This window comes from Seriola lalandi, unplaced genomic scaffold (assembly GCF_002814215.2).
Source record: "Seriola lalandi dorsalis isolate HSWRI2012SDOR001 ecotype SW California unplaced genomic scaffold, Sedor1 jcf7180002054346, whole genome shotgun sequence".
In the NCBI taxonomy this organism is placed as follows: Eukaryota; Metazoa; Chordata; class Actinopteri; order Carangiformes; family Carangidae; genus Seriola; species Seriola lalandi.
The window spans coordinates 610,235-637,386 of NW_019524899.1; the positions used below are offsets into that span (position 1 = coordinate 610,235).

At 40.6% G+C, this 27,152-nt stretch overlaps 3 protein-coding genes across 4 annotated transcripts in view; 1 reads left to right on the top strand and 2 right to left on the bottom strand.

The window, feature by feature from the left end:
• Positions 1-4,730: 4,730 nt before the first annotated feature.
• On the bottom strand, positions 4,731-10,370 carry twnk (twinkle mtDNA helicase). Of its 2 annotated transcripts, none has more exons than XM_023407718.2 (7): positions 10,308-10,370; positions 9,418-10,078; positions 7,930-8,632; positions 7,087-7,327; positions 6,699-6,806; positions 6,442-6,583; positions 4,731-5,638 (listed from the first exon to the last, which is right to left on the bottom strand). In XM_023407718.2, exons 2-7 carry the CDS (start codon positions 10,051-10,053, stop codon positions 5,309-5,311), a joined length of 2,160 nt encoding a protein of 719 aa, XP_023263486.1. In that variant the 5' UTR covers positions 10,054-10,078; positions 10,308-10,370; the 3' UTR covers positions 4,731-5,308. The 2 variants fall into 2 exon arrangements, with proteins under 2 accessions (XP_023263486.1, XP_023263485.1); XM_023407717.2 differs by having other exon boundaries at positions 10,296-10,363.
• A 224-nt stretch (positions 10,371-10,594) lies between these two features.
• mrpl43 (mitochondrial ribosomal protein L43) lies at positions 10,595-14,963 on the top strand. The gene is made up of 3 exons (XM_023407756.2): positions 10,595-10,875; positions 13,355-13,461; positions 14,375-14,963. Exons 1-3 carry the CDS (start codon positions 10,745-10,747, stop codon positions 14,590-14,592), a joined length of 456 nt encoding a protein of 151 aa, XP_023263524.1. The 5' UTR covers positions 10,595-10,744; the 3' UTR covers positions 14,593-14,963.
• Positions 14,964-15,120: 157 nt separating this feature from the next.
• sema4gb (sema domain, immunoglobulin domain (Ig), transmembrane domain (TM) and short cytoplasmic domain, (semaphorin) 4Gb) overlaps positions 15,121-27,152 on the bottom strand; it is a 36,517-nt gene continuing 24,485 nt past the window's right edge. Inside the window, exons 12-14 of the mRNA XM_023407755.2 lie at positions 26,707-26,861; positions 23,516-23,577; positions 15,121-22,960 (exon numbers count right to left, since the gene is read on the bottom strand). Coding sequence (XP_023263523.1) covers positions 21,993-22,960; positions 23,516-23,577; positions 26,707-26,861 — 1,185 coding nt within the window. The 3' untranslated portion in view covers positions 15,121-21,992. The remainder of the gene's footprint in view (positions 22,961-23,515; positions 23,578-26,706; positions 26,862-27,152) is intronic.

Consider the following 27,152-nt stretch of genomic DNA (forward strand, 5'->3'; position numbering starts at 1 on the left):
CCCCCCCACCCCAGCTCCCTCATGTCCTGACACTGAGGGGATGCGGGGGCATCTTGAATCAGCTTCCACACTGAAACCGCCCTTGGTCTGTCTGCGAGCGTCATGACTCCTCGGCATGCTCAGGCTGCAGATGTACAGAGAAATAACTTCAACATTTCTGACTGGTTGTTAGCAGACTCCTTGTATCCACTGCAAGGACTGTGTAGAAATACTTGGTCCTACTTTCCCAGTTTTTTTGAAGGATAAGAAAAGTTACTGTGCTCACTTCAAAAAGAGGAACTGCAATGTGACAGACACAGTGTGTGCTGTTGAACTTGCTCTACATACTCAGTGTGTCCCTACATGCACTCAGTGTTCTCCCAGCATGTTCTGTCACACTTTCTATTTTAATGTCAGTCTGGGTCAAATAATATTCTCACTGTGTCTTTAAGCTGTTAAAATTGGGATGTATCAAGCAGGAGAAAAAAAACGAGAGCTAGAATGTTTAGATTAGTCTCAAAGTGCATTTAAACCTTCTCTTATCCATGTGCATGAAAGTTGAGCTTGACAGTTCATTCTTGATTTTGGAAACAGCAGCTGACAAATATAAATCCACTTACTTTACTTGCATTTGACCATGTCAAGAATGATTTATGAATGTACTTGGCCCAAGAATAGAATCAGCGGAACACACTGTTCACTATTGAATAAAGAAGAGGATGTAAGTGTGTATGTCATTTGAATATTTATTTCTGCCTCTCTCCACTGTACTGTATTGTACTGTGCAATAAAAAGCATTCTGTGCATCTAAGTTACAAAGCACACACTTCCTAGTTTGAAGTTTTGGGAAGTATCTTTTTTTCAGTTTCATGCAAAGTTAGTTGAGAAGACCATAACCACTCTTACACCTGTCCAGATATGAAGCTAGAGCCTGCAGCTGGTTAGCTTAGCTTAACATAAACACTATGCTGGGGGTTAAAACCAGGGGTGTATTGCTATTTGTTTAAGTACCAAAGCACATCTATGAGTTTTTAGTGTCTAATTTTGTACAGGTTTGCTATAACTAACCATACGATCAAATCTTCAACTGACTTAATTAATAGTTTAGAATTATTATACCATACTTTGCATGTATCTTCATATATATCTAATCCACGTTCCTGCAGCACTACACCTTTGGTTATAACCCCGACTTGTCATTTAGGCTAGCTTTTAGGCTAGCTGTTTTCAGTCTTTATGCTAAGCTAAGCCATAAGAGCTGTAGCTTCATATTTGGCATTCAAACTTGAAAGCTGTATCTCAATTTGGGCTGCACAATTAATCGAAATATAAATCGAAATCACAATATGGCCAAGTGTAATATCTAAATCGCAGGATGTGCAGCTGTGTCACAACATTGTTGTGCATTGTTAACACCAAAAGCATTGTGGTGCTACACAGACGCCCTGACCTACAAATTATATTCTCCAGATGTAATGGAACATGTTTTTTGGAGCAAGACCCAACAATAATCACATCATCATTTTTATATCTTTTTCAGTGAACATAAAATGCAAAAGTGACCATTCTAACTGAACCATCTCAATATCTGCCAAAATAATCATAATATGATTTTTTGTATATCATGCAGCCCTAATCTTAATCTACTCATCTAACTCTCAGCAACAAAGTGAATAAGTGGGAGCCTTTTCTACTGTAGCCTCATTGCGGCTTATTTCCTCCGACTGACCTCGCTCTAATCGATACAACACACTATCATGACCAAGGTCAGCTGAATATCTTTGGAATAGGATCCCATCTTGGACGTTGAGTGAAGAGTCTTTGCGCAGCCAAAGCCTCCCGGCTGATTTACTCTGATTGAAGGTCTTGAAATTACCTCCAGACTTGGTCAAATAGTTGGTTTAATGAAGGGCAGCTAATGGGGCGGAGAGCTATGCATGCATGTCATGAATCAGTTGTGTCCCATCATCAGCAGCACTGGGAGCAGCTGGAACCTCAAGTTCAATTTTCACAGATTGTTATAATGCCTGGATTTCTTTTTCTTGTTTGTTGAATCGGTTTATGGAGTAGAGCCATATCTAATACTCTTCATTATGACATCTGACCATGATGTTTTCACTGGATTGTACATAAAATACTTCATGAGAACAGGGTTTATCTGCAGCTGAAATATCTTTTCTTAGCAATATTTGATTTGCATCCTCTCATATCCTATAGTGTTTTGATGAAGAGGAATTCTTTTGGTCTCTGCACAATTTGTTTCCTTCATGATTAAGAGCTGCATAACTCAAGTTGTTTCACCCCCCCCCCCCCCCCCCCCCCCCCTCCAGATGGCAACTATTTGAATAGGCATGCAAAGCTCTAATCAGTACAAGCCATTCAAAACAAAAAAGAACAATCAGATGTCCAGTTCTGTACTCTGACCTGCACAGAGATTTCTATATATATTCACCAGGTGTTTACTCTGAAAAGGAAGAGAAAACTTGAGCTGTTATCTTTGAAAGCTTTCTTGGATGAAGCTCAAAAATGCTGTTAAGTATGACTGGCAGCTACAGAGTGTAAAGCTCTGTGCAACTGTGCATGCATGCATGTGCATTTGTGTCTAACTCATTTGTTCCAATTTTTGTGTGTTCTTCCCTCTTCTTTAGGAGCTGGCAGGCGTTAGAGCCGCCATCGTCTGAGCGAAGCACTTAGCCTTAAAAGACAAAGAGCCCCATTCAGAGGCCTCAGCAGCCATGTCCCACACCCACACAGTCAAGAGGACACCCAGACCCATCCAGCACACAGCCTGGAGTCATTAAGGAGAGCAAGAGGTAGTAAAACATTCACACGAAAACATTAAGCATTAGAGGAAGATATGAGAGAAGTTTGGAACAAAAACCTGGAGATCATCGCATTTGTTCGAGAGCTGTCTCCCTCCTGCCATCTCGTCTACAGTGATGTGCAGTTCGTCAAACACCCGAGGAATTGTTCCCACAGCTTACAACAATATTTGACAGTTTCAGCTATCCGAGGAGCTCATGGGTCCACATACCATGTGTAAAGTGAGTCTGGTGCCAGGTCTGTCAGAGATAGAGCCAGCAGAGATCTCAGAGGCAGACAGAGAGGCCCCACTCTCTTTGAACTCTGGAATTCGGTGGAACAATATTAAACAGTATTTGATAAATTGAAAATTAATCACATTATGTGTGTATTAGAGTCATCTTTAGTTGATGTTCAATGCCTCATGTTATGTGCTAGTTTCTAGTGCAACAACAGTCTTGTAGTGTCTTAATGTGATTCCTTAAATGCAAATATCTCTAATTTTCTAATAAGAGTGACTGAATGTGGGGCAAAATTTACTCAGTACGGATGCCAAGGGTGAAAATCATCAGAGGCCCTGATATAAAACACACAGACACTTTCATGCTCCCACACTGAACTGTTCCCTTAATGCCATAAATCTGAAATTTATTTTGCATTGCAGTGATGAAATACGATACTTTGACCATCAATACATCCTGCAGCAGTCTACAGCACAGTACAGTACAGACTTTCTCACTCCTGAAAGCTGCAGATCCTTCATGCAACCCTACACCAGTGCAGGCCAGGCAGGGAGATTGATTTTACCTATGAAATATTCATGTGGAGATGTTTTGAAACACATCTTGCATTTACTAAAAGTCACTCAGTCTAAATAATGGATTGTGTAATGTGAGACTGGAGTCAATGAAGAGAAAGCATTAGGCAGGTGCATGAAAACTTATAGAACCTCATCAACCTTGCTTTTAACATAATGTGTAATCTGACCTCACTTAAAGCTGTCATATTGTATAAAGGTAGATGCCCATGTCTTTTTTAATAATAAAGCAGGTCTAGGTTCTATATTAATGCTGTGAAAGTATCAAAGCGCTCAGTCCACAGAGAAATGCACACAGCCTATATTCAGAAACTGAACCTTAAAATGAGCTGTCAGGACTTCTGTAACTTTGTGATGTCACAACAAAACACTCACCGCTCTCAGCCATGCCCCAAGCCCCGCCCATCCGGATCCACCATCCAACCTTGCAGGATGCATGGTTTCTCTGAGTGTTTACCTGAAATCTGCTTTATTTTTATTTGATCACTACGAAAAGTCAGCCAATCAGAAGAGAGGCTCAGAGCTTCCTCTCTTCTGATTGGCTGACCGACGTGTTGTTGCTATAGAGCTCCAGAGAAGCCTGAGAAAGGAGATGTAAAACTACATTGAGATGGTTTATGGTTCTTAAAACTACAACTATATCTTCTTATGGATCAACACTTCAAATAAAACACAGAAATGTAAAATATGGGGCCTTTAATTATCAGCAGCAGGGTTAAAGGAGGCCAAGCATTTCTGATTTCCTTGCAAATGTGTGAAAAATATGTATGAAAAGCAATAACACAAGGGGGACTGCACTGTTTGCAGTTTGACTGAACAGTGCAGAATTAACCATGATCTTGCTAATGTGCATGATTGTGCACTGTCACGCTTGAAGTTGTTTATAAATCGCACAGACATCTGGGGCTAATTGCTTCAGAAATGTTAAACTAGTCACCACTGAGGCCGTGAGACAAAGCTAAATCAAATGCACATGTTGGCAGTCAGTTATGGACGCCAGTTGTAAGTAAGGGCAGTGATATTTACTGTGGAGGTTTCAGTCACATCAGCTCCTATCTGGAGTGAAGTGTCTTCTGTAAAACACGCACTGCCCTCTGCTGGCTGCAAATGGAAAAATATCAGACGAAAAAACTGTATCACAAGCATTTTATTTAAAAAAGCAGCTCATTTGATGATTCAAGAAAGAGTCATTGCTTGTATCATCTTGGCAAACAGGACATGTGTTGGTGTTTTACAGAACATGAAAAACAGTAGCTCTTTGTGTCACAGTATATTTTGAAATTGAATAAGTTTAACAGTTTTTCATCAACACTTTTAGCAAAGAATTCATTCTAATTATACAGTAGTGTCTCCACAGAAAAGCTTTGAGAACTGTACAGAAGTTGAACAACACATAACTACCATTATTTCACATTGTGGCTCCAAACTTCATTGTGTAATGAAATTAATCTTTAGTTTTCAAGAACAGTTTTCAAGAACTGTTATTTCATATATTCTATAACATACAATCATGTGTGTGTTACAGTATACTGTACGTTCAGCTCTCTTGAAGCTTATGTTATGGACATGAAACCGTCTTACAAGATCATCTTTTATGTTAAAGACATGAGGGCAAAGTTTTGACTTGATCGTTCTTTTCTGACTTGTAATACGAATGTGCAAGTGGTACAACAAAGAAATCCATACTGTTTAGGAATACACTTGGATGGTTTACTTTCCAGTTGTAGGACTCTTAACAGGTCGTGGGGTCTTTTTTGTTTTGTTTGATTTCTCTGCCTTGTCCTTTTTAATGTCGTCCTTCTTCGGCGCCACCTCATGTCCCTCAACCTCCTCGTCGTCTGGCTTGATGGGGACTTTCCTCAGCTTGTGTTTGCCTTTGATGGGAGCTGAGAAGGTGAGCGAGGTCTTGATGAAGTCCAGAGGGAAGATGCCCACGTCCCCGTCGAAACGGTTCTTGGTCACCTGCAGAGACCTGCGGCCGGGACACGTCACCAGCTTCTTCTCCTGCAAAATGAGGACGTTGTCGGCTTCTTGGCTGGCCTGGAGGGGGTTGAACATAAAGATGAGTCTCAGTTATGTTAAATAACAAAGATTTGCAAACAGTATGGCTGACTATTGTCATTTCTGTGCCGAAATGATTCCCAAGTTTCAGGTACTGATAGCAAAACGAACAAAACTGTCTACCATAACATCGTTTGAGGAACATAAATTAAATTGCATCGTTGTTTTATTTTAGTCTTAACATAATGCATCTGTGCAAGAACTTTGTCTACATAAAACAGGCTAAAATTAGCAAAATTATGATTTAAATAAGTAAAAATGTGACCCAAAATAAATAGACACGACTAAAAATCCAACCAGATTGATACCAACTTTGGGTACCTGACTGCTTTTGATATTTGGTGCTACAGACACTTTGCGATCAGCACTAAAAAACTACTCAGATTTGAACCGCAGTGAGGTGATACATTTATTCAAGTAACTGCATGTCTTTGTTTTGAGTAGTAACACTTGATGGGATCCACACTAATCACCAAGAGACGGTCACAAACAATGAAAAAAAAAGCCAAATTGCCAATTGGGGTAAAAAAAAAAGTACAAGCACCAATTATAACACATGGCATTATCAATTATATGGATATGTTTTTTTTTTAATCTAATTCTGCCCAGGTTTAGTCAGGTTGTGTGCAGCAATCAATCAATCTGTTCGCTCACTACTATATAGTTGTTATTAAGACTGTTATGAAATGGCTGAAATTAATTCTGCTCCTTCTGTTCCCGCCGCCCGTTTGATTCAAGTGATAATCATTTTATCTTAAAGAACAGACAGATGAAACATTCACCTTAGCTGAACCAAAGATAGATGCTGTTTGCAGCTCGCGGTCATCCTCCTCTTTCCTGGGGTGAATGATCAGAGTGACGTGGCAGCTCGTGTTGGTGGCAAACTTCCTAAATGCCCCGATAATGTGGTCCTGAACTGCAAACCTGGATCACAAGAACCATCATTATTTCCATATTTGTCATGGACAGTGCACTTTTAAAAGAAAGACTTTTTTTTTTTTTTAATCTTCCAATCTGTCAAAACTAAACTGTTACTCACTTGTCTACTGTGAGGTTTTCCTGCCCCATCATGAACTGCAGGTTGTCAATGATGACATGGTTAATGTCATAGAGGTAGACAGCATGTTGCATCGTGTCCAGAACCGTCCTGTGGAAAAGGTTGAAAGGTTGGAGAAGGGTCAGACCAGGTAATGGTTGAATTGAAGAAAGCTCTGACATATTCAGGCACTGCTGAACTCATTCGAATTCAAAGAGGCTTTATTAGCATTATCTCATGTCTTTTATTTTATGATTTATTGATTACTTGATGTTCTGTTCTTGTCGTACACTCACTAAAATGAGAAATTACATAAAACTGACTGGGAGTAAAAAGAAGGAAGCTGTATCCATCCAGCTAGCTGGATTCCTGGAGCGCTGATAAGCCTTACTTGATGTTCTGCTGCCCGTGGAACGTCATGAAGTAGAGCGGCAGCTCTTCAAACTTGTCCGCCCAGAAGTCGTACTGCTCCAGGTTCTCCTCCAGCCTCTGCATGGCGAACTGTGTGAGCATGATCTTAGCCAGACGCACGTTGTTGATCTCAAAGCTGCCCCATAATGTGTTGACGCCCTGCATGCAAAGGTCCAGGGCCACCTCACTGATAAAGGTGGTCTTCCCACTGCCAGTAGGACCTGGTCAACAAAGAAACATCAATACATATTAGGATAAACTATATGTTTGATTGTAAGGATGAGACATAATAAAAAGCAGATGATGATATTCACACTCTGGTGCACAGCCCAGCCTTCTCGCCCCAAATATTCTTTTTCAGGACAGTTGGATTAAAAATAAACTTTGGCCTGCTGTATGCGAATGTTTTTTTAATTTATCTATTCTATGTCTTATGCTTTATAAACTGTGATCCATATTTAAACAAAGAGGATAGCACCAACACGAAACTTAAAAACACTGACTTAGTTACAAACTGATCGACAATAACAAAACTAAGTTTTTTAACCTGCAAGAATTGATGTTTTTGGCCACTTAAATGGCACGTTAACAAACTGAAAACACAACACTGATGTATTGTCACATTATAATTATAATATTTTTCTACAAGCCAGTTTGTCACTCACGCTTGTTGGTGATAGGCAGATAGTACACAGGTAGTGTTTATCAGAACTTTTATGCTGAAAACTGATACCTGCTGTGGAATTTGGAGCCTAAAAAAGGGCTTTGTTTATATCAGTATTAAACAGATCAAACCAGGATTATATTTTTCATTTAGTTATACCTGTGAAAACAGTCAGCTCCCCCTTGCGGTGTCCCTTCAGGATCCGGTTGAGCTCTGGAAACCTCATCCACTTCACTCCAGCCACCTGCTCTGTGTTCAGCAGCTCCCCGTACACGTCCTCTCTGAGCTGCTTGAAGGACACTATGGATTTATGGGCCGCTGGGATTGAGGCTTTGATGATGCGGCTCAAGTTTTTCCCTTGTGCCAGCGCCTCTACGGGAGACGGCTGGTACTCCCCGGGTCGCACCAGAGAGCAGCGCCGCAGACCCAGCTTACGAGAAAAGATCTTCGACGCCTCCCAGGAGCGAATGTCTTCTCCCAGCCAGAGCGTCACCCGCTTGAACTGTTCTAGATAGGGCAGCAGGATCGGAGGAAGGCAGCTGACCCCACGTGGAAGAGCAACACTGGGGAGTCCTGTGGCCTGACTCACAGCCAGAGTGTCCAGCTCATGACCCGTCAGAACCAACTCAGAGTCCATACGGTTCACCAGGGGGAGGCCAAACAGGTTGTAATAAGAACTACACTTTGGAACTGTAGCTTCATTATAGGTCACTTTGTCAGTGTCTGTGTTTTGGGCGGAGAGGAGCTTCACCCCCTTCAAGGAGGAGTCAGGCCCGCCGAACCAGGGGAAAACCAGACTCTTGGTGGGCTTGAAGAGCCTCACACCAAACTTCTTGAGGGTTGCATTTGAGACCTTTGGGATCTGAAAGAAAACATTCATAAATGTTATCATCCTGTGAGGAGAATCGTCCTGATATATTTCTTTGGAGTGTTTCTTTTTTTCTTTGCACTACACAAAAGTTGTCCTGAATTTAATATGTGTGTTGCAGAAAATAGTTTTTGATAATCACAACAATGCTCCCAGGCAAACCAAAAGATAAAATGCAAATATTATAATATAAAATATTTAACCATATGTCAGTATGTTTTATTCTATTGTTGTGTTTATACTATTTGGCATTTTTTCTTTAAATTCTTTCTTATCAGTACCTTGGCTTTTATTGTTTTATCTAGTATCTTATCTCTTTTTTTATTGTCATGTGTACTTATTATGTTGGGAGCACTGCATTTTATTCTGTGCAGAAATAAGTTTTGAAAGCTCCATATACACTACGTTTTATGTTCTTACTCACAATTTAAATGGTATGTTTACAAGTTACAGATACAAAATCCTTACTAAGTATGAGACTAAATCTACACATTAAAGGATGGACAACATGGACAATATATTCATTTAAATTTTGTGAATGGGGGCTGGTTTTCCCTTCATTGATAACTATAAGATTATCATGTTGAGCTGTTTATTGAATGATATAAAGTCTGCTCGCACTGAATTTATAATTTCAATCAACTTACTCTTAACAACTTACTAAGTTTTTTAGGGATTGTGATGTAGATGCGATGGTGGTGCTGTTACTTTTTTACTGTCCTGACTTATAAAGAAGAAAAATGTAATAAAACAATAAGTATCATACTTCTCAACAGTACCTGGAACATGGTTTTAATCAGCTGAGCCTCATCCTCTGGGACGTCAGTGAGGGGCACAGAACTGGACCAGATCCTCTGCACCTCCCTCAGCTCCCTCTCCCTCTCCTCCTGCTCCTCCACACTCTCTGGATATCCCAGCAGCACATGGGGGCTGAGGAAGTCCTGCTCCTCCTTCTGCATCACCTCCAGACAGTCCTGGAGATCCTCCCAGCTCCCTTCCACCAGTGTGTCTTTACACAGAAACTGGCCCGTGGTTTTGTCGATGAACAGGGAGAAACTGTCCTTCCTGGCAGACGACTCAACGAAGATGCTCGGGATGTGGAGGCAACTGTAGCCATCATGGAAGGGAATATCTTTGGAGCGTATGTACTGTTTGATATCGGTGACTGTGATGGGACATACAGGGAGCTCCACAGTGGATTTAGTATCCTTTTTATACGCCCTTGTCTCATTGTTTGCCAAGAAGTAGCCTGCACCAGGAAACCTTAGCACAGAGGGAGCAGCAGGAGGCCTGTGAATGAGCCTCTGAGTGACAAGTCTCAAACACAGGGATGAAATGTGTCTTTGGTGGAGAAAGTTAGGGTCTTCCACCTGCAAGAGACAGGTGGTGCCCCTCAGCAGCAACCTTCTCCACATTGGTTGCCTGGCTAGGACATTGAACCTGCAGCAGACATGAAAATATGAAGAAACATCAGCCTAACACTAGTAAAAGTTGCAAAGGTTGAACTAAATAGCCGGGGAAAGGACAGACAGTGATGCAGAAAACCATTATTTTTTTAAATTAAGCACACCCAGACGATTTGGGGAAAATTAGCACGGAGGCGTATGAAAGCTTACACTATAAATACATGAAGTTCAATTAAATAATAAACACGTACATTTCTACTTACTGCCTCTGTTATCTGCACTCATTTTCCTCCACGCTCCTCTAACCCGGGCTTTTCGGTGCGTATTCAAAACAAGTCCGTGTGAAACGTGCGGCGAAAGGCACCGCAATGCAAAAGTATTGTAGTTAAACACTTGAAATATTTCCTTGTACATTTTATAAAAAATTAAAGATTTAAAGAATATTAGAATATTGTCTTATCGAAGGGAAGAAGTCTCACAATTAAGTATTTTATTTTATTTAAGTTACATTTTTTTAACCGTGGTGTCTGTTACATGTTTCACACCGGAGTCTATTCTGGACGGACTGCGCTATACACATGCCCCTGAAGTCGTCCTCTATGAAAGTTATTGCTGTTTAGCGTCTTCAGCAGGTTGGTTTTTGTCGGCGGGTTGTAACAGTAGATGAGTTGATAGCTGATATTTAACCCCCGGTAGAAAGATGACGGCCAGAGGGACGCCGAGCCGCTTCCTGAAGAGTGTTCTCCAGAACGGGGTCGGTCGGTATGTCTGCCAGCTGAAACGGATTTCCATAATCTTCTCTAAAAAAGCACAGAGCTCGTTGGGAGTCAGGTAAAAAAACAAAATCATAAACCTAGTATTTAAAGTTGATTAAGGTTATATGTTTACTCTGTGAGCACTTTATTAGGAACACCATACCAACACTGGCTGAGTAGGGCCTCCTTTTGCTTTCAAAGCAGCCTTGGTTCTTCATGTCATGGATTTATACAAGATGTTGGAAACATTTCAGGTGGGATAGCTTTTGCTTTGTGTCATGGTGCATGGGACTAACGCTGGAGGTAGCCATTAGATTGGAAGGTGGTAAATTGTGGGCATAAATGGATGCACACGCTCAGTAACAATATCCAGATAGGCTGTGGTATCCAAACCATGATTTGTCAAGAGGTCAAAATAGTTTATCGTGCAACTTCTTTATTGTAAAAGCAGTCTGATCCACAATTAAAAAGAGACATCCATTGTCTGATAATAATTAAATGACAGTGAAGTAATTATCTGCAAATAATGATACTATTAAGAATAATCATAAGCCTGTCAGGGATGAAGGTCTCATGGTGTTCCTGCAGAATGTTATTGTTTATAACGGAAGCAACTCCTGTAATTTACCACAAGAGAAAATATAATTTGGAACGACAGCTGTTATTATTTAACGTTCATCCTTTTCAAAATAAGACTTAAAGAACTTTGTTTAAATGGTTAAACATGATGTAACAGCAGGAGTTATACTCTATAGCTTTATTCAGAGAGGCTCATACAGGCAGGAATATTATTTAATTTTTAATTAGAATTTTTAATAAAGAGAGTAGATGTTTGAGGGAGATGTAGGGCAGAGGGTTGAGTGATGAAGGGTGGAGCGCAGGGAGAAGGATGGGGGATGCAGGAGATGGAGAAGAGAGGGGTAGGGGAGGGAAGGAAGAAGGGTGGGGGGGAGAGAGAGAAATAATGGGGCTCTTTCTTTTTCTCCTTCCTCTCGTTTTCTTTTCTCACTTCCTTCTCCTCCTTCCTTTTATCCTTCTTCTCCTCTTTTTGTCTTTTTTTTCTGCCTCCCTTTCCTCCTAATATTTCTATTATGTCTACTCCTCTTTGGTCTTTTTCCAAAACCAGAAACATCTCGGTCTCCTCTGCTTTCTCCCCTCCTCCTTCAGGACTTGGGTCTCTGCCTAGAGTTCTTGCTTCTGCACCTCCAGTCCTTGTTTCTGTGCCTTGAGTTCTTTCTCCTCCTCCTCCTACGGGACTTGTTTCAATCTCTGCAGCTATTTATTCTCCTCCTCTGTCCTTTGTACCATCTGAATCCAGAAAGCTGTTCTCCGGGCAAGCTCCTCTTTGAGCTTCTTGATGGTCTCCTCCTGAAAGATTAGATTTCTTTCACTCTTTCTGAGCCTCCAGGTTGAGATTGATTTCCTCCTGCATGAGTGGCTGGATTTGAACATCGAAACAACTGTTTTAGAAAATATCTGAGTTTTAGTGAAGTATAGAAAATAACTACAAGCCCCAGGGTGCATTTCAGCAAGAAAGATTCAATCACCAAACAGAAAAAAATATCCATCCATTATTCCAGCTGTTGACACGTTATTCCAAGGTGGTTAGCACTGGTGCTAACCTTGAAGTCCCAGCAGATAAATAGCCTGAAGTGAAGCCATGCTTCAAACTGTTTTTTAATATGTCTGTGGTTCATTTCACCAAGTGACAGATATCGTCGCAGTCACAAATTCACCACATCTCTGTCTCGAGTCGAGGCTGAAGTGAACGTTTTTTTGCCACTTGGCTGCGAATAATTACAGTTTAAACATAATTCAACTGTAACTGTAAATATAAACGTGTGTTACTTGTACTGCTAATGGAGGCTTAAAACTAAGACTACACTAAAACTGATTTCATAATCTGCAGCTAATTCACTTTCGGATTCTGGGTCAATTTTGGATGAATTCCGCATGGGTATTTTGACCCTTCTGCCCAAATGATGGGCAAAACAAGACTTCTCTGCAATGAATCTGAAATAGTTACAGCTGAAGGTCAGAACATAAACCTGCATGATTGAGTTTGGTTTCATATGAAACTGGACTGTCTCACCTTCCTAGCCAAACAAGTCACAACATGAGCAACACACCTGCTAAAGCCCAGAGGTAAATCAAAAATCAAACTTAGTGTATTACAGCCACGCTGATAAAAATTCTAGATATCTGTTTGTGCTTCTTCATCCAAAACAGATGTTTATATGTGTATGGTCAAAAATGATTGAAATCAGTAATTCAGTTTTATTTTTGGTGAGCTGCTACGGTAACGCTCTGTGTTCAGCGTGCAGAGCAGTAAAGATGATGCCGAGCGACTGGTACAGCGTTTTGCTGTGAAATGGATTTTAAATATAAAGAAACAGAAAACGGTAACAAGTAAAGTACCTCAAAACTTTACTCATGATAAAGTATATTGCTTGAATGAATGTGAATAATGAAAAAAAAAAAAGTGCAGCATCAAATATTCTTGGTTACCATCACTAACAGCATCAAATTTTCTTCTTCTTCCTCTTGTTTCTCAGGGATTTTATTGAAGAGGGCGTTGTGGATTATGCCAAGGAAAACCCTGGTACTGTGGTGTACGTGTCTCCTCAGGCCTGCAGGATACCCAAAATAGTTGCAGAGTACTGTAAGTGCTCATTACTTTGTGTCTTGATTATTCATTATAATTATTTAATTTGCTAATTTCCTAATTATTTCCCGGGAAGCTTCCTGGAAGTCATCACAGTTGAGGTAGTTGTGTTGAGTTTAAAAACAGTTGATGAATTTCATTGAACATATTGTTAAATTCTTATAGATTTGAAATCCAGGCAGAGATCCTTTTAAACCAAAGTAAACATTTATCTATTATTTGAAGCTTTATCCTTCATATATGCTGAATTGCGTGTTGCCTGTAAACATATATTACATTTTTATTACATGTTCAGTTGACCTGCTGTGACCTGACCAATAGACTGAATAGTCTGTTTTCCTTATAATTGGCACCATTTACATGGTAGTAACACAGGAATTTATTGTCACCTCGGTTCTTTTTAACTGTAAAATAAAGTGATACTATATTATTACTCATTACATTATTTTCCTGTGTTATTGTGTGTTTTTTATCGTCTTGTTTTTTTCTAGTTGAAATTTTATGCAGACTTCTGAATCACATTGTTCTATTAAAAATATACTTTGGCCAAAATATCAAAATCCAAGGCATGTGTTACAGTTGAAAGGTCGAATTCAGGGTCATAATCAGCCTTTATATTGAAGTTAGGCTCTGTGGTTTTTGAATAGATGTATAAGACGTATGAAGAGTGAGCTACAGCAAAGTACTAGTGTTACTACTACTAGATACTGCAGGGGGCAGTATAAGACAAGCTTTGTTAGAGACCTCCACCTTCAGTTAAGTCAAATGCCACTGGGGTTTTCATTAGACTTAGTGAAGTAGTTTCACTCTGAGTCTTATGTTCTTGTTGACAATTCAACATTTCACAATAAGCAGGTCTGTTAATAACAAAAGTACGCTTAGTTGATTTCCTCTTTCTCCGTCCCGGCAGTGAACGGCAACGTGAGGGAAGAAATCGTCACAAGCAAAACGTCTCCGCAGATTTCCGAGCTTTTGACCAAACTGACCAATCAGTCCGGCCTGGAGATCATCCGCATCCGCAAACCCTTCCACACAGACAACCCCAGCATCCAGGGCCAGTGGCACCCGTTCACCAACCGACCTCCATCTGTCGGCCCCATCAGACCGCAGAAACAGGACGCTGAATAAGGACTAAAGTTAGAGTCACACTGTTTCCATCACTTAATCTTGAGAGATTTGTCCTTTTCTTTTTGAGCTGTTCTGGTTGTAGTTCTCATATTTCCAGCAGTTCGTTGAGTGTTCCTGCAGAAGACTACGGACTACTGACTGAATATGCTCTTCTGTCTGCTGGTGGCAGTAAAGCTGCTTGAGCCGTGCAGTCCCAGCTCTGGACGCCACACTTGAATTGACTTCAGATGAATCCACCAGAGGCTTGTCAGCTGACGTTATTTAAAAAAAAGCAGGTAACTGTTTTTAAGGTTATTTGAAGATTCATGTAATAAGTGCAGTGCTCAAGAGCAGAGGGAACTTTGTATGAAATAAAGAAAAAAGAAATTGTGTGTTGGTGTTTAAATTTAGATTTTCATTTGGCTTGTGTTTGAACAGCTTGTCAGAAAAAGCTTGACAGACCAAAACTGACTCCAGTGGTGCTGTCTGCATCCTTAATTTTAACTGATTTAACTGCAGTTAAAATACTTAACAGACAAGACACTGATGTACACCTTTTTTTTTTGTTTTATTTGTATGACACAGGGAATGCACGTGTTTTTACAGTGTAATACTGATATGATTTGAAGGTTTCCTTGCTGCACAACCTTTAAATGATCCAGAGCTTAAATGAACATGACAGATAGTTGTGTGATTGCTTGAGGGACAACTCTTAACCTTCAGCACAGAGCTGTCGTCTGTATCGACTGAAAGGAACACAAAACTAACACTCGATTCAACAAGGTGGATGTTGGCAAAACTTGCTTTCTTTGCAGTTCACACAGTTCATCATTTTTTTTTGACTGCAAAAAGCATGCCCTGCTTTCCCTGCACAGATAACCCCAGTGATCTTTCACAAAAAAAATACAGACATATGCAAGCAAATGCTAGTCGTCAGATGAATACAAATAAGAAGAATTGCATGGAGCGAATGGAAAAGACGCCCCAGGACAGATTGCCGGTTTCTGTTGATTGATGGATACGAGACTGTTGGCATATATAACTCTGCCTGCAGGAGATGGTTTGGCTATTTGGGAAAATTTATGTAGAATAAGAGCGTGAGAAAACTGCAGAGGGTGGTGGTGATGAGTGAGAGACACAGCAGTCGAGCTCTGCAGCTGGATACTGCTGATGATTTCACTCATTTTCTACCAAGTATCTGCACTTGAGTTGCATTTTTGATAAGAGTATGGATGCCCCTTCCCTTTAAATTATCCTCCCACATACAGACATTGGTGGAAGGAGTCAGATCTTTTAAAAGTATTTGATACCGTAACAAGGGAAATACTCAATTACAAGTAAATGTCCAACTTTTAAAGGTCTCATATTTTACACTTCCTGGTGTTTTAAGTTTTGATACCCATAAGAATATATATCTGTGGTTTTAAGGACCAAAAACCATCTCAATGTAGTTTAACATCTCTCTCAGGCTTCTCTGGAGCTCTAGCAACAACACATCGGTCAGCCAATCAGAAGAGAGGAGGCTCTGAGCCTCTCCTCTTATTGGCTGACTGCTTCCTGAGTGGTCAAATAAAAACAGCAGATTTCAGGTAAAAACCAAAAGAAATCAAATCCAAGGTCTAAGGTTGGGTGAAGGGTCCAGGTGGGCGGGGCGTGGGGCAAAGCTGAACGTGGTAAATGTTTTGTTGTAACATCACAAAGTTACAGAAGTCCTGACAGCTCATTTTAAGGTTCAATTTCTGAATACAGGCTGTGTGCATTTCTCTGTGGACTGAGCGCTTTGATACTTTCACAGTATTAATATAGAACCTAGACCTGATCCATAATCAAAAAACACATGGACATTTACCTTTAGATGGGACCTTTAAAATCTCATAAGTAAAATTACAGTAGAATTAGCAGAAGAATGCACTTTAAGTATCAAAAGTAAAAATACTGATTATGCAAAAAGTGTTAAATTTATCATGTATATTGTAGAAACTTTATGACCAATTCATCACCATCTAAGCAGCAGGTGAACATTGAAGGTATAGCTCATTTTTCACAGCTGTATATGCTGCTGTTCTTGTAGTTTAATCTATAACAATGTATAGTTTTATGTTATTTAATATATAAAATCTTAATTTGAAAAGTAATTAGTAACTATGAGTGTGAGTACTTGAGTAAATGTACTTCTTACTTTCCACCACTGCATATAGACTGCAGTTACTGTTACTGTCACTGCTCAGCCAATAAAAGTGGCTAAGGTTTTAATAAAAGACATGGAATTAAAAGCATTAAATGGCTAATGATGCTCACTTCCTGCATTTTCATTTATCTATGGCACCAGTTACATTTATCAGAGCCACTGTGCTCCCATCACACCCGCGCTCCCCAATGGGAACTGGCACAGCTTGACCCACGCTAGGACTTTAAAAGGCTCTAAATAAAGATCCTGTTGCTAAGTTACTAGCCTTGAACGCTGCTCTGAAAATTGTCATTTTATCCCCACCTTATGTTATACCTCTGCTCTGTAATATATGTATGTAAATGAGGATCATGTGGGCTGCGTTCCCAGCGGAGGACAGTGGCCTTGCTGCTCGCCACAAGCTAAAAATGACCAAGTATCTTGAGAAGAGGAACGAGTGTGAACATGTTTTTGCATGTAATTTCCTGACTTCCCCTCAGGGCTGTTGATGATGAACATATTTTCCCCCAAGCTGAACATAATGCAAAGTGTTTCTTTTGTTTTATCTTCACAAGAGCAAGTGAAAATTTTATGAATTCAAATAAATAAGACATGAGACTCAACATTAAAAAAAAAAAAAAAAGTCTTTCTGTCAACAGCTCAAGTGATTAAACTATCTTACAAGAAGCAGCGATGTCGTTTCAGCCAAGACCACATGGGTAAGTTTGTTATCTACATCTGAAAATCATACAGAACCAACTTGATGGAAAGTGTCACAGTTTACAGGAGTATACTACAAAGTATTTACGTAAGAACAGTGCAAATTGTGGACTCGTTACACCAGTTTCTTTGGCCAACACTTAGAGAAATGATCTACGTCTACATAAAATATCCTGTCGTTGCATATTGAATCAGCAGGATGTATATTCGCAAAAACAAGTGCTTCACTGTGTGTTTGTGTACAGAAACAATGTGAATGTGAAACTGGTAGCCAACACGTTAGCTATTTTTACATAAAGTCCATAGCACAGAAAGCAGTGCGGAGCCATTGGCTATTGTAAACAGATTGTCTGAGTGAGAAAGAAGCCGCAGCAGCAGCAATGGTCGCAGATTCAGATGAAGCGTCCAACATGTTAAAGATTGTCCACAATTCGAGGATGAGTTAACATGATTATGGGAGCTTTTGTATTATACATGGTTAAGTACAGCAACATGTTGAATTCAGTAGAAACTTTTACAAAATTAAAATGTAACCCAACAAAAACATTTCAAATAAATCATACCTATGAATTAGCATGGACCAGAAAATCTCATCAATCCTGATCAGACTTTCTGAGCCCTGTGGGTACAATAAAATTTAGTTTCACGGAGTCATGTTTAATCTGTCTGATGCGTATGGGGAAGTTGTACAAGGAAAAATATCTCATAAATCATAACTTCAGCAAAAAATGTGAGATGAACATTTATTTAATCTCTGATGTTAAACTAATGCGTTCTCCGGTCCCTGCTTTCACCAACACAGACTCAAGCTCTTTGAAAAACTGCCTCTAATTGATTAGGGGCCATCATGGCCATTTGTAAACTCAGCAGGGTCCTTGAGAGAGAGTGTGAATGTGAGCAGAGAGAGTAACAGATGATGCTGTCATGCAGGGGTGATGAGACGGGGAAAGAAAAGAGATGGCAGAGTGGGACAGAGAGGGGAGCAATGAAGATGAGGATAAAGACAACTGAAAAAAAGCTAAAGAGGCAGACAAAAAAGGAAAGTTAAAAAGCTGCCAACATGTTTGTCTGTTCTCTGCATGGATATCCGGGGCATGTAGGTCAGGTGAAACGACCAGGAAAGGTCAGGGGAACAACCACTCAGAACACTTTTTCACATCCAGATAAGTGCGAAAAGGTGTCCAGTATATATAGTATTGGTTTAGTGGAGTCTGCAATATATAAAAGCAGGTCGTCTGCATATAGTCACACTTTCTGTTAAGTTCCTGCCATTCTTTTTATTCACACATGGAGACAAACAGCAGCAGCGAAAGTGGACAGCCCTGCTTCAACCCACAGCCAAGAGGAAAATATGTAGAATAACTGTTGGAGTGCAGGCAAAAATACAATGAGGAATATAGAAACGTTAGCTAAGTCAAAAAATATTTTCCAATGCAAAATTTGCCTCAAAACACGTAAGCCCACTCCATCTAATCAAAAGCTTTTTCTGCATCCGTGCTATTTCTCGTAGTAAAAAACAAATGTCTACTTGTAATAAAATATGTTGAAATAATACATGGTCGAATAAATTCTAAGGGAATAATTACGCAAACAACTTATAGTCAGTGTTCATGAAAGAGGCCAGCCTTTACCTGCTAAATCAGATATATCCCCTGTTTGTATAAAAGTGATACTGATGCTTGGCATAACAATAAAGGGAGATGTTCAGTTTGAAAAGAATCAGTAAACATAATCAGCAGAAGTGGGGTTAAAGTTTAAAAAAAAACAAAAAACTGGGAAATGTGCATTCAAAAGAGGATAAAGGTGCATACTTCTGAACAGTCTCTCCTTGACGATATTCATGTTCCTGCTCTCAGCTGAACACACAAAAAGGGATAATATTTGATGTGCAAAGATTGGAAAAAAGAGTTTCATACACAAGCACGCAGCCAGGTATGTACTTTGTTGGAAGCACATAGAGTGCACTATATTCTCTCTCAAACAAGGTTCATAATAAAGTGGCTTTCAAGGAAAACAAGAAGATGACTTAAAACCTTTGAGTGCAAAACAGCTCCTGTCTCATTCCATCATCATCTCTTTCCTGCGTGGCTAACCAGGACATGGAGGTCAAATGTTTCATGCCTGCCTCTACCTGCAAAGATGGCGGACAAAGATGCCCCCGTCCTCTCTCTTTTTTTGGAGACGAGCCAAACGCTGCTGTTGCTGTCAGCGACGCTCTGACAGATGCACACTGCGAGTCACCAGAGACGGCCTGCCGCCGAGCCACTGCCACAAGAGCTGATTCAACACTTTGCCGGAAAGACAGATCTTTATTTACCACCGACACGTTTACAAACTACTCCGAGATTCATTTCAGTCACTTCTCTCCAACTTATACAAGCACTATTTAATCATAACGCTGTTCACCTTGCCAAAGGAATACTGTAAGCTCTGCAGTTTGTGTTGTTTTGGCATTGCTCTGGTGTCAGGTAAACACAGGGGATGCTTTTTGTGTGTCGCATGTGTGAAGGTCCTCTCCAGTCTGATTTGGAAACATGCCACTGGCAGCCTTTTCACAGCAGAGGACAAACACAAATCTGTCTGTCATTTATTATTGCAGACCAGATGAAAAGCATTTTTTTTCTCTTTGTAACATCATTTTTTTTTAAGAATTCAGTGCTTGGATTCCATCGTTTTGAGAAGGCAAATATCTTCAAGGTGTAAGGAATAATAATCCAAAAATTGCGCCTCAGTCTGACAGTATATAGGTGTATAAATATGGTAAGGATTTTCTTTACAGCTTGTTCTTAGTGTGTTGTGTTTTCTTCTCAGCCTCCTGAGCCCTGAAGTCAATCTGTGGTCTTCAGTGAATTCAATCAACCTAACCACGAAATGACTCCTGTAATAGACCACTGAAGCTGCCGCTCACACAGCTCTGGCTCTTTCTCACACACACACACAGATGCAGAAACAGAAACAGAAAGACAGAAAGACAGAAAGACACTAATAATAAAAAATCCAAATTGTCCAAGAGTCCGCTACAGGTGTTTCCATTAGGACTGGCACAACACAAAGCTACTAACAGCTGCAACAGTGATGTCGTTATTGTTATTTACATGAGAACAAATAAAAATGAGGAAAGATTGGTTGAAAAATAAACGGAAATGTATGATTTGTCTTCACACCTGTGCTGTCGTGCACAGTAACAGAACTGGCTTCTAAAAGTGACACTCCACATAAAATCTTATATTTCATGCATCAAACAGAGAGAGGAAGCTTGTAATCGATTAGTCTATTGATCGACTAATTAAAGCAAAAATCAGCTTCTCAAACGTGAGGATTTGCCTATTTTTCATTGGTCAGACAAAAGAAGTCATTTGATAAGACGGGACATCAGATTGGACAAAGAGGTTTTCTGCTACTTTTTGAAACTAAATGATTAAGCAAATCAAAAAAAAAAAAAAAAAAGACTTAATCGATCATGAAGGCAGTCGTAAAGTTCAGCCCTAAAACAGACTCCAACTTTTCCAGTTTTCGGTGTAGAAAAAACAGTGGATCAAAACACGATGAGCTACTCCTGCAGCAGAATCCGCTTCTCTGCGTGTCTGTGCATGTGCTCAGTATCTGGCAAACACAATTGTTTTGTGCAAATATGGGTAAATGCACTTGCTCTTAAAAGCTTGCTTAATAAAAAAGATACTGTTGTGGTAAGTCTTTCGGTAATGTAAGAAGAGACTGTCGGGTCAGCACGGCTGTCAGGATGGGGGGGGCGGGTATATACCTCCTTGTTAACCATTAATGTAACACAGGTCCGATGGGACGGCAGGACAACTGTTTGACTTGTTGTTTTGGACTGTGCAACATTTAGACTGCCATCCATCCTTTTTGCTAAGACCCAGCAGACAAATCAAACCTACGACCATCAGACTAGAAGGACTATGGGTGAGTCAAACCTCTTCTCCCCCCAGACTGGGGAACCACAACAAACCTGATGGACAAGCAGGAACTTCCTCATGTCAAACACACAGGGCATGGAGGGTATGCCATGTTTTCAATGCTTAGTGATAGATTTTGGGTGGAGTATCACTTTAAGCTCCATAGAGTGCTAATATTACATGGCATTAAAAACTTCCTTAACACTTCCACCGTCTAAAAAATACATGATCACCTCCTGGCCATTTTTTTCTTTTTTTTAGTTCCGTTTTGCACCTTTGCCTTTTGTGTCATGTGACTACCATCTTTAACAAGCCTCCGGAGAGTCCACATGGTAATTTCTTACGCACTGGTGCAGTTTTTGGTCAAATTTTTCACAGCTTCGCTCTCTGAATATCAATCTGTGGTTAGTGTTGTCCATTGTTGAAGTGAAATCATGGGCCATTCAGTCACGGGAGACACGGGAGGCTGCACATTTCAGATCAGGTTAGGACACAACCTGCAGGTACTCTGACACTGGGTATACACAGCAGCGTTTGATACAGTCAGTTCTCCCCACAACCTACGGGTCACAGTTGGGGTAAAAATAAATAACTGTGGGACAAAGACTGAGAGGGGCGTCCTAGATGGAGCTCTCATCTGGCTGCAGGTCAAGCTGTGTGTGTTTCCTCTTCTCCAGGATCCTGTTGAGCTCCTCTGTGAAGGAGTGGTAGAGCGGCGACATGCCCTCGGGGTCGGCCTGCCTCAGCAGCACGTAGCTGTTCCCGTTCATCTTCCTCAGCACGCTGGGCAGAGTGGCTGACAGCCCGTTGGCATAGTCCATGTTGGGGAGCGGAGGTGGCATAGGGAGAGGAGGGGCTGGAGGAGGCGTTTTTGCCGGAGACATCTGGCACTCGCCTGGAACTATCTGGAGGAAACCATCGCCCATGTCCCCGAAGGTTGGCACCGAGACGGACCGACGACCTTGGCGGCCGTTGCAGTGGCTGGAGATGGTTTTGAGTTCAAGATGCGAGCTTCTTTTTCTCTCAGAGGCCCCCAGGACCTGCAGCCCTTGCTGAGGGAACTTTCGGTCCCGAGTGGCCCGTCTGGTGCAGAAGCTCACGTAAAGCAGCACCACAGTCAACACCAAGCAGAGCCCTCCGAGAACCGCCACCAGAGAGATGTACACAGCCTCCATGTGTCTGTAGGTCTGGTACTCCGGTCCTGGAGGCAGCGGGGCGGGAGGTGAGGGCAGAGGCTGCTCAGTGGGGCTGCTGGTGGAGAAAACAGTCGGGCTGGAGACTGTGGTGGGGTTAGTCGTGGCCGTGGGCTCCACGGGGAAGTACGGGTCGGTGTGCACCCTGACTGTGTAAAGATAAACCAGCACGGAGACTGAGTTCTCGACAGCGAAGCAGCGATAAGAGCCGCTCTGTTGGGCACGAGCTCCGATTATGAGGAGGCCATCTGTGCCGATGCGGTAACCAGAATTCAGGTCGTATCCCTGGAGTTCTTTGCCGTTCAAAGTCCAGCGTGGAGTTGCCAGGTTGGAACGTAGCTCACACTGTAGTAGCACGTCATCACCCGACATCACAGAACGCCTCCGGTGGACAACTGAGCAACAGGAACAGAGAACAAGAGACATGAGACGGAGCTAAAAAGAGATGAAACCAGTGAGATAAACTACAGCACAGAGAGACAGCATGACAAGAATGCAGCAGGACAGAGAGACGGATATGGAAAGAGATGTCAGGTCGCCAAGGTTACGATTTCAAAGTGCAGGTGAGCAACCTTTCAACATCACTTTCTATTACATTTCATAAGCCTCTTTAAATGTAGGGAGCCCTGCAATGCAGCCAGCATGACCGCCTGACCTCCAGCAAGAGAGGAACTGATTAAAATGTGTACGCTGGGACCTGGGGGGGGGGATGGGTAAGGAACACACACCTAATGAAATCCTTTAATAGCTGCTAAGTGCTTGAGTTTTCAGGCAGAGAAAAGAAGGGTTGGATTTTTTTCCATGTGTGTGTGGGTGTGTGTGTGTGTGAGAGAGAGAGAGAGTCAGGCAAACTAATGAAGGGGACTGAAAGGGAGGTGAAATGAAGTGCTAAACTTTCTCAACATTAAAATGGATGTACAGTGTGTGCATGTGTGTGTGTTCTAACATACCATTTCCTGAATTCTCCCTGCAGCCTCTGACCCCTCTCAGGATGTCCTGGGTGAGGTTTGACCTGAAAAAAGGTCATTTCAAATGAGTTACATTTTTGAAAAATGAGTATTTAACCTTTATTTAACATCTGAAACTACAAATCTCTGTCCAAGTCAAGTCGTGGCCATGATAGGCAGGAATAACACTGAGTAACAGACAAACAACATGAGACAGATCAAACAAAATATGCCACAAAACCAGAATTAAACAGGAAGGCGATTATAAAAATAATTTGTACAATCAAGAATTCATCCTGAAAACCGTCTTCACGGCAACTCAAGAGCTGTAACTTAATGCAGACACATCAAGACTGAACAATACTCCAAAGCACCTGCAGTCACAAGAGAGAAGTTTCTGCAGCAATAATTTGAATTCACAAAGAGACGCCAAATTTTGCAGTTTTTAAACCCTCCCTGCAGAAGGTTCCAGGCGGAGGGAACAGCAGACCTAAATGCTTTTCTATGCAGTTCAGCGCAGAACAGCAGTAATAAAACTCCTGCTACTCTCTATTCATATCTCTGCTCTCTAACACCAGACAGCAGACCGCTCACTTCCCTTTATAGAAAGTTCAGGATAACAAAAACAATCTAATTGCTTTAGAAATGAAGTGGATATTGTACGTTATAAACCGGGGGACCAGGGAAGATCTCCCATTAATGTTGCCGCTGCCCTCAGAAACTCCAAAACAAATCCACAGGAGAGGCTGATGTGTCTGCTGCCATAATGTAGATTAAGATGTCTGCTACTCACTCATGCAGAGTGAATGAAGAGAGGCACAAACAGCCTTCAGTGCCAGAGTGAGCTAAAGTATGCCTGCATGTGTGTGTGTGTGTGTGTGTGTTTGTGTGTGTGTGTGTGTGTGTGTGTGTGTGTGTGTGTGTGTGTGTGTGTGTGTGTGTGTGGTTGTTTGTTTGGGAGGGCTTGAAGCATGAACTGGTTCATGTATGGATGCCATTCCAGCTGAATCCCACCACTTCCAGTTTTCTTAGAGCCACTGGTCAAACTAATCCACAGCACAACGAATTTTACAAGATGCAAGATTAAGAATTAAAATTTAATGAAGTTTTAATAAAAGTTTTTTTTCCCCATTGGATTTTATTTACAGGATTCACATAATATTTTATTATGTAATGGTGGAGTGTAACATAATTCGAAGTTCGTCGACTTTACTTTACTTTTTCCATTTCATGCCGAGTTAGTGTACATTTGTGCTCAGCTCAGTTTTTATTTACTTTAAAATTAAGCTTTAACATAGAAAATATATAATAGGCTTAAAAAATATACTCAACTAAAATAGTAAAATGCTACTTACATTTTAATGCATAAGAAATAATAATCTATTCATATTGTATATACTAGCATAACAAACACAGTTATTTGTCTACATTGAGAACTTTTACTTTTGACACTTTAACTTCACTCTGCAGATAATACTAACACACTCTTTAGATCCTTGTTACTTGTAACAGAGAAATGTTACAGTGTGGTACTGGTATTTTTACTTAATGAAGGGGATCTGAGGGTTTCCTCCTCAGTAAGAAATGAAAGAACGCTTTCTACAGGTCTGTAATTTCCTAATAATTTTCTTTAAATTCTCCTGTAAAGATCTGTGTAATTTGCTAATAGTTAAAGGGGAAACAGGAATTTATTTAAAAAGCCAAGAAAAGCTTGATTTAAAGCCAAACAAATATCAATTCATTATTCATTTAGACTTTAACCATCATACAGAACAGAATTATTTGCTTGTCTGTACACAAATATCTTGTTTTTTTCATGTTCCGCTGACCCACTGTGCTCTGACTGTTACACTCTCCATTTAATTACACATGCAGTTAAATGAAATGAATTACTTGAAACTGTACCCATGAAACACTGCCTCTGTTTTCTCTAATTAGTGTGAAGCTACAAAGTTGTTTTCCAGCAAACTCCTTTCCCCCGACTATAGCTACACACATATATAAACATGTAATAAATGGTTTATTACACACTTTTATGCCGTTGTACACAGATAAGTGTTTATTAATGTATTTGTCAATAACTATAACTCCTACTGTGGGAACACGACTAGCGGCTGCTGCATAAACAGATAATGAATCAAATTATAATAAATCATAGTTGTAATAATGCAAAATATAATTAGTTGCTGACAAAAACGGCACATTAATCAACACTTTAAAGTCCTTATAGCTGCTCACAACTACATTACAGTGCATTCTAACCCATTTACTAAATACTGTATACTGTTCATGAATGCTAAATACAGGGACTTAAACTAAAGTGTTACCAAAAGAGGTCACTCAGTTTCACTTTCTCTTCTAAATGCTGATTTCAGGTGTTTTCAAATGTGAATGTTTTTTGAGGTAATAATTGAAAATTTAAACTTTCCCTTCTACAGAAGAAGCTCCTGCTGAGGCGAACAGAGCTGATGAGAAAAATTGAGGTCGACTACATTGTCTTAGACCTGCTTTCATAAAAATTCTGTTGGAAGGGAAAGTAAGCTGTATAAATAATTCATTAGACTCCAGGATTGCTGTTGGGCCCAGAAGGAAGAAGTAAACATCAACTAAAAAGGTCGTGTAATGCAAAAAAAATGAGCTCTGTGTCAAGATTATTAATTTCTGCTCGGAGCTTTATTACTTGATTCAAGAGGGTCTAACAGTAATCATTATACCTAATTATCACGCCATCGCGTAGTCTGAACAATTCACTGTTATTTGACTGTCATATTAACTACATGCTCTTAGAAAATTTAGATTCTCATGTCAAATGTCACTATATCATGTTTTTACTTGGAAAAAAAAAAGCTTAATTTTTCCATTCAATTTAGAGAACCACTCTTATTTTGAAAATTTCTCAGACTTTCATTCAAATGCATACATCGGCAGATAGAAAACACGAAAAGCTGTTTCAGGAGGGAATGAAGGAGGGGAATGAGCAGAATAGACAGATGCGACTGCAGAGAGGGTTTAAGGGGATGTAGACTCCGGATCCATGATGGAGCAATTTGTATCTTTCTGGTTTTCTGTCAAGTCTCGAGTCTAATATACACATGTAACCACTCGAGGCTGTCTGTGTGTTTGCCTCCTCACTGGGAAAATGTGCCCTTGAGTCTACACGCATCAACGTCTCTGTTTGTGTGTGTTTCCCTCACCTCTGTGCACGTGAGGATATTTCCACACACACCCTCCCGTCCCAGCCACAGAACGGATCTCTGGCGAACACGCAGTCGTAGCAGGAAGTGTATCTCTGACAGGCTGACATCGGTACCTGCACCACTCCAGAGTGGGAGCCAACATAGATGCTCCGCTGTGACACAAAAGATAAATGACTGGACGTTAGTCATTTTTCTACCTTTTCAGCTTTTAAGCCTAAATTTACAATAGGCAACATGAGTATTGGAGTGAATTGCAATATAAGCAGCATATTTGTTGAATAATCATCGATTATTGATGGATTTGGGATATTAGCTTTCCACCAAACACTTACTTTACACATGCAGTTTATAAAAATTTTGGCACTGAAATATTCTTAAATCCTAATTTACTGACTCCGACTGACTGAAAAGTCTCTGTCAACAGCGTGTTTACACTCCATTTC